The following is a 14,280-nucleotide window of genomic DNA, read 5'->3' as shown; positions in this document are numbered from 1 at the left end:
TGGACAAAGAGTGCTCTCCTTCAGACATTGCAACAGCAGAAATGTTTTCATTTGTTTCTCACTCCTTTCTGACGCTAGTACTGTAGTGCTTCGAAACTGTAAGACAGGAAATACTTACTACTCCCCTGCCGCTTTGGGCGCTAGCTTCAGCTCCCTTCTCCCAGTTCATTAAGTTACTCACTTCAAGTACCTGGAGTGAATCCCAGACACCTGCTAAGGGCCAGGTCCTCACTGTACTCCATGTCAAGAAGCATATTCATGATGATGCATCACATGTCCTAAGTAAATCACATACTTGTTAGATCTGTATTCAAGGATTCCAGAATGTTACTGGTTCCTCCTTTATGTGCTGTCAGATTGAAAGACGAGACCATATCAAGAACCTATCTTTAGTAAGGTAACTTGGAGTCCTGAATTGATTTTAATCTTAAACATTTGTAAGGCAGGGGGAAACAAATAAGCACACGTTTAAATCCTAAATTTTCTTTCATGGATGCATGTGCTATGTTGGGCTACACCATAAACCCAGGACATTTGCTTTCTGTTCTCTTTACATTTGGATCTGAAGTATGGTGTGGGTTGAATTATCATTTCCTGGGCTAATGAGACTCTGTCTTCATCGGGGCTCTTCTGATTTTTGAGGCCTTTTTGGTACTCAAAACTGGGTATGGAAAGGGTATTTTTAGTTTTTCAGTGAGTGGAAGGCATTAGGGAAGTGGGACTGAATTTACTGGTGTTGCTCTGACTTGTCATTTAAATTCAAGGGTGTGAGAGCATTGGAGGGTCGGCCCTAGACCTCTGGTAGACAAGACACCTAAGCACTGTAGACCTCAGTTACCCCAGAGAGACAGTGGACAGGGTGTGAGCTGAAGGCGCTACCTTGTCCCTTTGTCGCATGCTGGACTCCATCGGTAGCACGATGCTTCTTTCTTTCATCGCTTCCGTAGACTCTTCCTGTTGTCTGCTCTCAGCTTTCAGTCCTCAAGATTGCTCCTGCTTAGAATGCTGAGTCTTGGTCCAACCCAAACCCAAACCCACTACCATTTAACCTACTTGGGTTCTTAGCAACCCCATCGTCCTTAGTAGAACAGCTTCAAAGGGTCTCCAAGGCTGGTGCGTTCAAACCAACTGACTTCCAGTTAGTAGCCTTGTGCTCAAGCACTATGTCACCAGGACTCCACCGATTCCATATGTGGGTATTCACTTGGTCACTACATACACCATAAGATTTTGGCAGAATCAGATGCTTCTGGGTGTCCTCGTCTTTTCTCTTGGTGTAAGGTAACCAAGACAGTTGACTGCATGTGCCCACTTAAAGTGCTGATGACTTAGGGGGTAGGAACACCAAGTATGATTTCACAAAGTACGACATGCTCCCTATTGCCACTTCTGGCATTCTCACTTTCAATAAGGAATTTATGATCCACGTGCTGCTGGTGTACAGATAGCATGTCCACTTCAGTTACACAAAAGAGCTTTCCAGTGCTACATGTTTGTTTGGTGTTCTGCAACTGCTTTTGATATTCTCCAAGGGATTTATGTATCCTTTCCATTTTTCCACAGAGTTTCAAGTCAGATGAAGAACCTGATGGTGCCAAAGAGCCTCAGAATGAGTTATTTGAGGCACAAGGTAAAACCATGACCTCATGCTTGGTACTTTGAAAGATCCAGGACCTGGATTGTCAGCAGTGTTGCTGTGACAAGAATAGTTTCCTGGAGAGTGCAGTGTGGGTAATCTCCCTGGACAGCCTGTTCTCCGGATATGCTTATATAGAGAGCGTTTCATCAAGAAAATAGCTCACACAGATGTAGAAGAAGGCAAATTCCAAGTTGAGCAAGTTCTAGGCCCATGATGCTGATGTTAGGGTGCAGGGTTATCATGACTGTCATAGCTTTGGGAGTTGATGGGCCCAAAAGGAGCTGAAAGACAAAGGTCTATGGCTACAGAGGGAAATGAATTCAAGGTTGGCAGATCAAGCCTGTGGCTAAAGAGACGAATAAGTCCAAGCTTGGTAAGTCAGGTGACAAGCTACTGATAACTCCCAAGGACAGCAAGCAATACAGGAGACCACTGACTCAAGTCTTAACCTGTGTACAACTGAATCTGGGCTAACCCCATTTACATATTTATTATTTTAAAATAGTTTTATTGGAAGATACAAGGAGTTACCAAAAATGGATTTTTTTCAAAGTTATGTATTTAAATTTTTTTACAAAACAACCATGTCACCGTCAAAGTACTCTCCATTACACTTCATACATTTGTCACACCTGTGATTCCATTCTTGGAAACATTTTTCAAACTCATCTGTTTGGAAGGCTGACAGTACCTCTCCAATTTTTTTCTTCATCTCTGCTTTTGTCTTCAAATCTCTGTTCTTTCATTTCCCTCTTCATTCAAAGAAACAAAAAGAAGTCACACAAAGTGAGGTCAGGTGAATAAGGTGTGTGGGGCAAAAGAGGCATGCTGGTTTTTACCAAAAACTGGCACACTGAGATGGCTGTGTGAGCAGGGGCATTGTCGTGGTGGCAGAACCAGTCCCCTGTCTGCCACAAATCAGACCATTTTCATCACACACTATTATGCAATCTTTTCGGATCCTCTAAATAGAAAGCTTGATTAACAGTCTTGCCTGGTGGAGCAAACTCCAAATGCATGATGAGTTGACGTTTTCGTTCATTCAGGAAGTTGACAAACATCCAGAATGAGGTTTGTCATCAATCAATATTTTACCTTTTTTGAAATGAGAAAAACACTTGAGTTTTTTCCCATAGCACTGCCCTTGTAAGCTGTTTTCAACATCACAACAGTTTCTGCAGTGTTTTTCCTTGAGTAGGAAACAAAATTTCACCACTGCACACTGTTTTCTTAAATTGGCCATCTCAAAAAGCAAGGTTTCAAGCAAAACTGCTTTTATGAAAAAATTCACCGTGACCAGAGAAAACCTTCCCAGTGCCACGGGGTGCACTAACTCAGAGCAAGTTGCTCGATGCATACTTAGCAGGAAACATGGGTACTATGAAAGCTCCACTCTGCCCCGCGCAATTCTGGTCTGGGGTTGGTGGTGGGGGGGGGTACTCCCTCATATTTCACCTATCATACAATTCAATTGTTCTATCCTATTAAGAACGTTTCTGCAGTTATCACCACAATGAATTTCAGCGCATTTTCTCATGAACTCGTTGTTAGTTCCTAATTTTCCACCAATCACTCCTACCATGCTCTACACAATTATCAAGCCGGTTACTACCTCTGTGAATCTACATAGCCTGGACTTTACATACAGAAAATCATTGAAAAGACAAACTGGAAAACAATGATTAGAACACAGAGAAAAACTTCATAGGAAAAAAAGCAAAATATTAAAAACTGAAACAACTTTAAAATGAGTCAAAAGGGAGATCAAATAGCAAGATATTAAAATGTAACCTAAGTACAACGGACTTAATCAACTTTGCAGTGTTCTGTCTCTAACAAGGCTCTTAATATCCCAGGACTTTGGTCCAAGAAGATTCCCCAGAGGCTTAATCCATCCAAGCGACCCTGCAATTGGATTTTTGGCTTTCACTGTCTTCCATAGCCTTCTGTAAACCACATGTCCAGAATTCAAGCTCTGATACTATTTTCTCCTGAGATTTGGATGTTATTTACAATCCTTGGATTATAAAGGCAGGTGTGTTTCCTCATGTGGGCTTAGTTGATGCTTCACTCACATAGCTACCTGTTTGAAGACGAGCTTTTAAAACCTCAGCCACTATTCTGTCTGATAGTCGGGCACCAACTGGTTTTTTTATCACATGCTGTTACAGCCCTCATATTAGCAGTGACCTCTTCATGAGGGCAAGCATTGAGCGGGGCCAGGCTAGGATGCATTGGGCTACAATTAAGTGCGAACCCCAAATCCATTCATATATCTATAGTTTATATGTCTCTGGTTAACTTCAGAGATTATTATGATTTTATGATAGAGAACTTTATAAATCATCCCCCTAGGGCATAAGGTAATGTCTTTTATTTAGCCAATTATATAGCATTTTAAAATGCTGAAGAAAAATTATTTAAGTATAGATAGGCTTCAGACTGTAAAATATGAATTAATGACATGTACATAACAAGACACTATTTATAAACAAGCAGTGGGATCAGTGATAAGACAAAATTTGCAGTAATTCACAGAAGCAGAATCATCCCTATCAGATGAATACATTTCATAAGAAAAAAGAAGGGCATTAAGTAGTAAATATATGGTAATCCCGGGCCACATTGAATGGGCATCATTAATAGAGCACCCTGAGAGCAAGAGAGCTGAACCACAGTCCAAAGACCACCAATTCCATAACCTTGGGATAGCAGTCATCTGCTTCTTCTCACACTAAGTCATATAAATATTAAGTCCAAGAAAGTCTGTCTGTTCCTTAAAACGGCTACAGGTGAGTGTGAACAGTTCGAGCAGTAGGACAGATGTGTGCCTTGAAAACACAGTTCAAGGTCCCAGTAGTCTACAGCGCATAGCCTGGTTCACCAAGGTCTGGATGGAAACTAGATGAATAGAAACCAAGTAGGAACATAATACCGGGCATTTTCTCCCATTGGATTCTTTACGAGTATTGTTCATTGTTTTTCTCCAGCCAGTTTAACCATTGATAGAAATGTAGTCGCCTTCTTCAAGACATACATTCCCCTGACCCCACCTCCCATCTTTTTTCTGTAACTGCCCTCAGGATTCTATCCTTTTTTTTCAAATTGGAGAATTTGGCTCTGATATTTCATGGTGGTTTTCTTTTAGCTTCTATCTCATTTTGGTTTTCTTAACTTTTTGAATAATTATGTACTCCTGTGTTGTTGGTCAAATTTTCTTTTATAGTTTGTCAAAACTATTTTCTTTGTATGTATTTTTGTTACTTCCTTTTCAGGGTTTTTAATGAGACATAGATTATTTCTCTTGATTCTTTTGTTGTTTTTTGGTGGTGGTTTTTCTTGTCAGTTATAGTCAGAGTGATCGTCTTTGAGCTCACTGATTTGATTTTCCTTTTCAGAAGGAAAATCTATTCCTCAAGTCATTTACTGTGTTGCCTAATTCTGTTATCTCATTGTTTATATTCTTAGATTCCCTTTGATTTAAGATTTCTTCTATTGTTTTCCTGAGTATTCCCTACATGTCTAAATCATTCTTCGGAATCCTGTTTCTTATAGTTTCAGGGCCTCTTTTTCAGAATTCTCTATTGGATCTGGGCAATTTCCATTTGTTTACATTTGTTTTTCTTGATGTTTTGGGTTTTCTGTGGTTGATTGCTGTTTCCTCAGAATCCTAGTAGTAGTGCCAGTGATATGAACACTTAGTTGGCTTTGTCTAGTGATGTGGGAGAGGTCTAATAGAAGGTGGAAAATATGGTGAAATGAAGGAAAGGGGAGAGAGATGAGTAAGTGGTGAAAGTGTGGGGGAAGATACAATATTGTTTTTAGCTTACCATTTTCCTAGACAGTTTAAATGGCGTCTTCTTGGCATTTGGTTTTTCCTACCATTTTAGCCTTATTCCCCACCTCAGGGACCCAATGTGGATGTTCTGCTAGCTGCTGAGTATTCCAGTTATGTAAATCTGACTTACACAAAATGGATTCTGGAACTGGTTCATTTGCTACAGGGTGGGTTTGGAGAGCCACCAGCCCACCTGAAGATGAACTTGAAGTAAGAGACTCCGTTACAATATTGACCTCCATGTGCCCCCACACCAAATGGTGGGTCACAGTGATGTTTTAGGCCTTCTAGAATTGGTCTCAGTTAGAGCCAGTGTCCAATAATCCCTAAAAAAATCTAATTATTTCTTTTCCCACAGTGAACACTCACTCTTGTAAAATGCTGATGATCCATTTGAGGAAGGCTGACAAAAAAATAACAGAAAATTTTGTCATTATAGTGGGGGTCCTTCCACAGGGAAACATAGCCCCTGCTCTTTTTAATGGGTTATGGGTCTGTAAACTATCTCACCTCAGGGAATGATTGAACAATTATGACTCTTCTAATCATTTGAGTTTCACTGCTGTTCACTTGACCCAGATTTTTTTTTCTGCTTAGACAGATCAAGTAAATATTCATTAGGTTTCCTATGTTTTTCACTCCCAAGGACTTCCTGCCTGAGTAGACAATACCATGAGTCCATGACAGTCAAGCTGTTCTGATTCCCACTTTGACTCAGCTGTCCATTACAGTAGCCACATCCACCTGTCTCTGTCAATTAAGTGCTGCCATTTGGCCCCTACTTCCCTGCAACCCAATCAGCCCAAGTGTAGTTAGGTGTCACTATTCCAATAAGTCCATTTCCACAGTGAAATGTGACTTACATAAAATAGCAATCTTCAGAGATGCTGGGACTACATTTGCAATTGGGCTCCCTCCTCTTGCAGTAAAGGTGTGAGTTCTACTCCATGTGCGTCTGTAGACCCATCCTGATTAATCCATTATAGCATGCCCAACTCCTTAATCTTGTGGATACCTTCTGCTACAATATACTTTGACTGGACTTGTCATTGAGCATGATTTATTTATGCCATCATACAACCCACGAATCAGCTTCACTGAATCAACCAAAAAGTGTCTTAGATTGAAACATTAAATTTATATTCTGCACTTAGTGGGCCCATATCAGTAAACTAAGACTGATCCAACTTTATGTTCTACACACCATTATTAGCCATTCTTATATCTATATTCTCTACGTTTCTGGAAATTCTTTTGGAGTATAGTGTACCTCTGCCTGGGTCACCATGTATATGTCATCTTTTAGAGCTTGCTGGAACATAAGTCTAGTCTTAGGTCTAGAAGCAATAATGGGTGGTGAATTCATTAACTGGAAACATTTATCAGTATCTTTTAAAGCATCTCCTCAAGCAAGGCTCCAGTAAATGCCCAGGATTCATATCAGCATGCACTATTGAGTTAATCTTTTCATGTGGTGGGAAGGGATAATAGTTTTTTTTACTGATCATGAATTAAGATGGAGCAATCTCTTCAGATGGAAACAATCTGCTCTTAGCTAAAGTAACATTATGGAAATTGGGGGCTCAATCCACCCGTCTTCTTAATTATCTGCCTGTATCTCCCCATCCCAAGGCGTAAGAGTCCGTTTTGTTCCCAATCAATATTCTCAATTTAACAGCATTTGAGGTTGAGAATTGAGTTGGTACTATAATTCATCATTCTTAGGATATTACTCTTGAGTTTATTTTTTCAGTAATATCACCTCTGTTACCACAAAAAGAAAACCTTTTTTTTAAAGAATAAATGTAAACTTTGAAGTCTTTTATGCATTTTTTGATCTTTGACTCTGAAGTCCTGAGTTCGTGTCTTTCCTTCTACCAATTTATCTTTTGTAAGTAGGATAAATAATCAGCTTCTCCATACTGCTTACCCCGAAACAATTGCAGAAGAATATCAAACATGCTATCACTTAGAGCATCAATTTCCACCAATTCCTGATGTGCGGGTGGTGATACACTGCGTGCATCGAGTAGTGACTGTCAGACAGGGTAGAACTGCCCTCTGTGGATTTCTGAGACTAGTTATGGGAGTAGAAAGCTTCATCTTTCTCTTCCTGGTGGTTTTGAACTGCTGACACTGAGGTGAGCCCAATGCGTAACCACTACAGCACACCGCACACCACGATTTCACAGTGCCCTTTATACGCATGGGGGCAGTTATTAGTACCTTCAAACCTGATCAGACTTGGGAACCAATTGAGAAAATTGATCTGTACAACTTTGTTTCTCTAGAATCACTCTTGGAACCAAATGTTTTACACCGGGTTCTCCAGAGAAGCAAAAATTGTGGTGTGTGTTTGTGTGTGTGTGTGTGTGTGTGTGTGTGTGTGTGTGTGTGTGTGTGTGTGTACTGCTATACTGAACCCAGATCTGGATTCTCTCCTCTGGAACACCAGTTTCCTGTGAGCTCTTTTCCTATAGTTACACCAGAGTAGGGTTTTTGTGCTTGGTGAAGTATAGGGTAAACAGAAAAGATGACTCGCATTGAGATTAATTGACACAGTGGCTGTAAAATGAGTTTTAGGATGGTGCAGGACCAGGCAGTGTTTCCTTATGTTGTACAAAGTGTCACTATGAGTCAAAACTGACTTGATGACATTTAGCAATGTAATCTATATGTGTTTTTTATTTATTTTCTTTTTTAATGTCAGTGATTGTTTATTTATTTACTTATTTGTTTTAAAAGATCATTTTATTAGGGGCTCACACAACTCCAATCACAATCCATACATACATCAATTGTGTAAAGCACATTTGTACATTCAATGCCCTCATCATTCTCAAAACATTTGCTCTCCACCCAAGCCCCTGGCATCAGGTCCTCATTTTTAACCCTCTCTCCCCCCTCCCCCCTCCCTCATGAACCTTTGATAATTTATAAGTTATTATTTTCTCATATCTTGGTCTGTCCCACATCTCCCTACCCCCACTTTTCTGTTGTATGTCCCCCAGGGAGGAGGTCACATGTAGATCCTTGAAATCAGTTCCCCCTTTCTAACCCACTCTCTCTCTATGCTCCCAGCAGCGCCACTCACACCACTGGTCCTGAGGGGATCATCTGCCCTGGATTCCATGTGTTTCCAGTTCCCATCTGTACCAGTGTACCTCCTCTGGTCTAGTCAGGCTTGCAAGGTAGGATTCAGATCTTGACAGTGGGGTGGGGGGAGGAAGCATTTAGGAACTAGAGGAAAGTTGTATTTTTTCACGTTGCTACATCGCACCCTGACTGTTTCGTCTCCTCCCCAAGACCCTTCTGTAAGGGTATGTCCAGTGACCTACAAATGGGCTTTGGGTCTCCACTCCGCACTCCCCTGCTCATTCACTATGGTAAGATTTTTGTTCTGATAATGCCTTAAACCTGATCCCTTGAAACTTTGTAATCGCACAGGCTGGTGTGCTTCTTCCATGTGGGCTTTATTGCTTCTGAACCAGATGGCCGCTTGTTTACCTTCAAACCTTTTAGACCCCAGATGCTATATTTTTTGATAGCCAGACACCATCAGCTTTCTTCACCACATTTGGTTGTTCACCCTTTTTGTCTTCAACGGTTGTGTCGGGAAGGTGAGCATCATAAAATGCCAATTTAAAAGAAGAAAGTATTCTTACATTGAGGGAGTACTTGAGTGGAGTCCCAATGTCCTTCTACTACCTTAATACTAAACCTATAAATACATGCACATAGATCTCATGTACAAATATATTTGCATATGTACATGTCTTTATCTAGACCTCTATGAAAACCCTTTGCCTCCCAGCTCTTTCCTCTATTTCCTTTGACTTCCCTCCTGTCCCACTCTCATGCTCAGTCCCCACCAGTGTTTCGGCAATTCCTCTTAGTCACATTACCCTTGATCATGCCCAACCAGGCCTCCTACACCCTCCTCACCAGCAATTTGGATCCCTTGTTGTTCCCTTGTCCCTGGGTTTGTTAACACCACTTCCTTACCTCCCCCTCTCCCATGTCCCACGGAACTATTGGTCCCGTTGTTTTCTCCTATTGTTCATCCAGCCTATCTTATTTAGACAGACCTGTGGAGATAATAACATGCACAAAAACAAGACAGAGCAAAACCAAGCAACAATATACAACAAAATAACAACATACTAATGAGAAAAAACAAAACACAACAAGAAAGAAAACTTGTAATTAGTTCAAGGATTGTTTGTTGGTCTTTAAAAGTGTTTTCCAGTCCAGTCTGTTGGGGCATCATGCCCTGGCCCCAAAGTCTACCTTCAGCATTCACTGGGGACCTCGCCGCTCTATTCCCTTGCTGTTCTGTTACACCCCTTAATTATTTTGCCTTGATGTGGTGGGATCCGATTGGGTGCAATACCCACACTGTGTCTCTGGTGTTGTCCTCTGTAGAGATATGGGTCAGTGAGGGACGTCATGTCTCATAGTGGGGCTGGCCATGTGATCCTCTCTGTCGACTGACTGCTCTAATTGGGAATATCAACCTCATGGCCTGGTGGTCCATGATGTGCTCTACTCTCTCCTCCTCCCCCTTCATATGCTCCCATATGCTCTGATCAGATATGTCCCTTTTCCAGAGCTGTAGATTCAGTGCTGTCCGTTGAAATAAATTCTTCTGAGGGGAGGGGCAGGTGTCCATTTGGTTGGTGTTGGGGCCAGCCCCCCAGACCTCTCCACTGATTCACTACTCCGCACCGGCATGTTGCATTCACATCTTAGAGCACCGGGTTGAAATCTGGTCCCTCTTTCCCTATGGAGACAAAAATAGTACCCTCCCATTGGGTGGGTTAGTGTCCTGTGCCCCCGCTACCCTTTTCTTTATTATTATTTTTTTTCTTACCCCACCTCCGTTTTAGTTGTGTACCATGTGTACCCCTGTGTTTGGTCTGGTCCCTGCCATATTATGTGGTCCTTGCCCCAGGAATGTTTGTATACCGTAGCTTTTTCCCTATGCCTCTTTTGCCTTTTTTTTTAAAGATTACCTCAGCAGCCTTTGAAGTCTTTCCATATTTAAGTCAGTGCTATCTGAGGTCTGTTTTCTTTTTGCCCTCTGGGTGAGGTTGTTCTATGTGGTGGGCTCTTATTTATGCTTGGTGGGTGTTGTTCTTCTGCCCATACTGGGTTTGCAAGGATCTTTTGTAGGCTGGATTTCTTCTAACATATTCTTTGAGTTTTTCCTTGTCTGGGAAGACTCTTACTTCTCCATCTATATTGATAGATAATTTGACTGGGTAAGGTATTCTTGAGTTTGCATTGTTTTCCTTCAATTTTGGGAATATGTTATTCCACTCTCTCCTCTTCTTCATAGATTCTGCTGATAGGTCTGAGCATATTCTTATTTGGGAACCTTTGTATGTGATTGCTTGCTTGTTTTTCCCTAGCCGCACTCATGATTTTCTCCTTTTCCTCTAAATTGCATAATTTAATTCTTTTGTGCCTTGGTGACTTCTTCTTGTGATACAGTCTTGCTGGGGTTCTTTCAGCCTCCTAAATGGTTGCCTGGTTCTCATTCACTAAGCTGGGGAAGCTTTCCTCCAAGAATTCTCTCACTATTGTTGCATATGACTTCTTTGTTGTCTTCCTCCGGTAAGCCAATAGTTCTCATGTTGTTCTGCTTCATAACATCAGACATCACTCTTAAGTTTTCTTCAACTTCTCTGATGATCTTATTAGATTTTTGTTTGCATTTGTTAAAGTCTGCCTGGCTGCCCTCCAAGTCACTGATGCAGTTCTCTGATTCCTCCAGTCGATTCTTGAGTTACGTGAGTCTGCTACTGGTTTTTGTTATCTCCTCCCTAAGTTCCTGTATTTCTCTTTTATTTATGGCTTTTACCTCTTCTATCATTTCATCCTTTTTCTGTATTGTTGCCCCATATCCTCTATGAATCCAAGTAGCATTCTGAAAATTCCTTTCTGTGACTGTTCAATGTCTCCTTCCTCTATGCATGTCATTATGTTCAGGCCATCTTCAGGCATTGCCTTTTGTTTTTCCCGTTGTTTCGTTGAGGTCGTTTGGGCTGATGGCTGTTTGCCTTGTGTTGGTTTAGATGAGCCAGGTGCCATTTTCCTGTGAGTTGTATAGCACTGGCTCTCTCTGGGAGACTTGCAGGAGAACTTCTTCGAACTGCCTATAGCTTATTTCACTATGGAATTAACCTACCACTTTATCCTCCTATAGCTTCCCTCTCAGGGAAGTGACCCAGAAGGCTGGTGGGTTGCCTGCTTTGGTGTTGCTGAGGTTGGGCAGAGGTTCCTACAACAGCTTGAAAGGTTGAGGAGTGTTGGCTGAGCTACCTTAGGACTCCAGGCACACATGTAGGAATTCCCCTGTTAGATGTTTTAGCAGAGTATCCCCTGGTGGAGGTTGGCAGGCCCTTTCCCAGCCTCCCTAGCTACACAGGGTGGAGTTCACCTAGCTGGGTGTGGCCCAGGCATACATGCCCTAGGCTAAGGGGAGTGGTCTGGAGAGACCAAGAAAGAGAAAGAGGAGGGAAAAAAATCAAGCCCGCTGAGCCTGTGGGGGGCAGGGGAGGGGAGGATATAGTGAAGACATGGAAACAAAGTAACAAATGTAGCTGAGTCCCGATCCCCCACCAGTGGAGCTGCAAGGGTTTAGTCCCTGCTCTGAGGCGGCAGCAGCAAGCTGTGGCTGTGTTGAGAAAAGGCCCCTGTGCAGCCCTCCAAGACTGAGGGGGCACAGAGAGGAGCTGCAAGGGTCCAGTCCTTGCCCCGAGGTGGGTGGTGGCAAACTGTGGCTGTGTTGAGACCAAGCCGCTGTACAGGCTCCAAATGGTCCCAGGCTCCAGCAGAGACAGTGGCAGGGCCAAGGTCAAATCCAGCCGTCCTCCACTGAGGTAAGCCAAAAGCCCCCAGCCCCTCAAAACCATGTGGGTCTGAGCCTACTTATCATTATGATGCTCCTCCTGCATTCCAGCAGTGTTGAAATTCCCTCTAAGCAACTCTCCTGGGCTGAAATCTGCAGAGTTCCTCTGGTATGTATTACTCCATCGCCATCTTGCCGGAAATCTCTGTTGTTGCTTTTTTTTTTTAATCTCCCCCCCTCCCCAATCTTCTCTTAGGAGCTAATACAGACATCATACCATTTCATAGTTCAATCTCATTAAACAGCATTGTGGTATTGTGACCAAAATCCACTTCAGAGTCTTTTCTTCCTCCTTGATATCAGTTCCCCCTACTAATGCACCCCACCCACCACTTCCCCCACTGCACCCCCAGGAACCCTTATTCTAATTGTTGTTTCTCTAGCTTCATTTATCCTGTGTTTCATATACCAAAAAACATTGAAAAACACATAAAAAGCGCCAAGAAGGCTACCCACAATGACAAAATACAACAGATATAAAACCCAATATTAAAAAAAACCACAGAAAATATTAAAAACCAAATCAAGGTCAAATGTATCAAGTGGCAAAGTTTTAACCAATCAGGTCAGGTTTATCATTTTAATCTACAACAGTCATCTCTCCAATATTCTCTGTCTGATAACCAGCTTATTCTCATCTCTCAATTATGGTCAGAAGGAAATCACCAAAGGCTTATTTCCTATGTAGATCCTGCAAATATATTTTGGCCTTCTGATGTCATCCATTGCCTTCTACACACCAGAATCTCACAATATAAGCTCTGATAGTATTCCATCCTTAATATCTGGATTATATAATTTATAATCCTTAGGTCATAGATGTTGGTGTGCTTCTTCCATGTGGGCTTAGTTGACATATCACTTAAATTGCTGCTTATTTGAAAACAACCCTTTAAGAACCAGATGATGATAGCCTGGCACTATCTAATTTCTTCCCTGCACTTTGCTATGCAACCGTATCTTCTGTGTTTCATTTGTGAAGGTGAGTAATGAGTAGGGCCATGTCATCAGAAATAATTGTTCTTAGCCTGGAGCTAAAATTAAGTGCGAGCCCCAAATCCATTCCCAGATCTATGTTTTTAATTTGCCTCTGGCTCACCTTAGAGATATCCTTGTTAGTTTATGGTAGCAAATGATATCAATCTTCTCCATGTATCATAGGACCTTTTGTTTATAGTGTCATTAATTAAGCTATGGTACTAATTTTTTGAACACTAGTGAGAAAGGGAGATTAAATAAGGGTAGGCTAACTATATCTCAATATCTAGATTATTCATTTTTATAGAATAAATCCTTACCTGACTGGATGCTATTTACTTAAAGAAGTAGAGTTGGTTATCAGGCAAAACTTGCAATAATATTCACTGATAATGCCATTCAGGTCTGCCAGAATAAAACATATCTTAATACAGCAAGTAAGGCATTAAAGTATTAAGTCAATGTTGGTCTACCTACTGAGCTAGGTGTTTATATAAATGCATGTATGTGATCATGAGGTGTCAATAGGATCAGGTATCAGGCATCAAAGAACAAAATATCATATTGTGAATGAGGAGGAGGAGTGAGGAGGACCCAAAGCCCATATGTAGGCAACTGAACATCCCCTTACAGAATGGCCACAGGGAGGAGATGAGTCAGTCAGGGTGCAGTATAGCAATGATGAAACATGCAACTTTCCTCTAGTTCTTTAGGCTTCCCTCCCCCACCCCCATCATGATCCCTTGTACAAATCCAGCTAGACCAGAGGATGTACACTGGTACAGATAGAAACTGGAAACACTGGGAATCTAGGACAGATGAACTCCACAGGACCAATAATGAGAGTAGTGATACCAGGAGGGTAAGTGGAAGGTAGGGTAGAAAGGGGGAACTGATCTCAAGGTACAT

At 41.7% G+C, this 14,280-nt stretch overlaps 1 protein-coding gene across 1 annotated transcript in view; it reads left to right on the top strand.

The window, feature by feature from the left end:
• Nucleotides 1-1,563: 1,563 nt before the first annotated feature.
• Nucleotides 1,564-14,280, top strand: part of LOC142436893 (ninein-like protein) — a gene marked incomplete at its 5' end in the record, with an annotated part of 28,629 nt that continues 15,912 nt past the window's right edge. The window contains one exon of the mRNA XM_075540250.1: nucleotides 1,564-1,630. Coding sequence (XP_075396365.1) covers nucleotides 1,564-1,630 — 67 coding nt within the window. The remainder of the gene's footprint in view (nucleotides 1,631-14,280) is intronic.

Source organism: Tenrec ecaudatus, unplaced genomic scaffold (assembly GCF_050624435.1).
Source record: "Tenrec ecaudatus isolate mTenEca1 unplaced genomic scaffold, mTenEca1.hap1 Scaffold_770, whole genome shotgun sequence".
NCBI classification, from domain to species: domain Eukaryota; kingdom Metazoa; phylum Chordata; class Mammalia; order Afrosoricida; family Tenrecidae; genus Tenrec; species Tenrec ecaudatus.
This window is presented reverse-complemented; position numbering and strand designations above follow the sequence as displayed.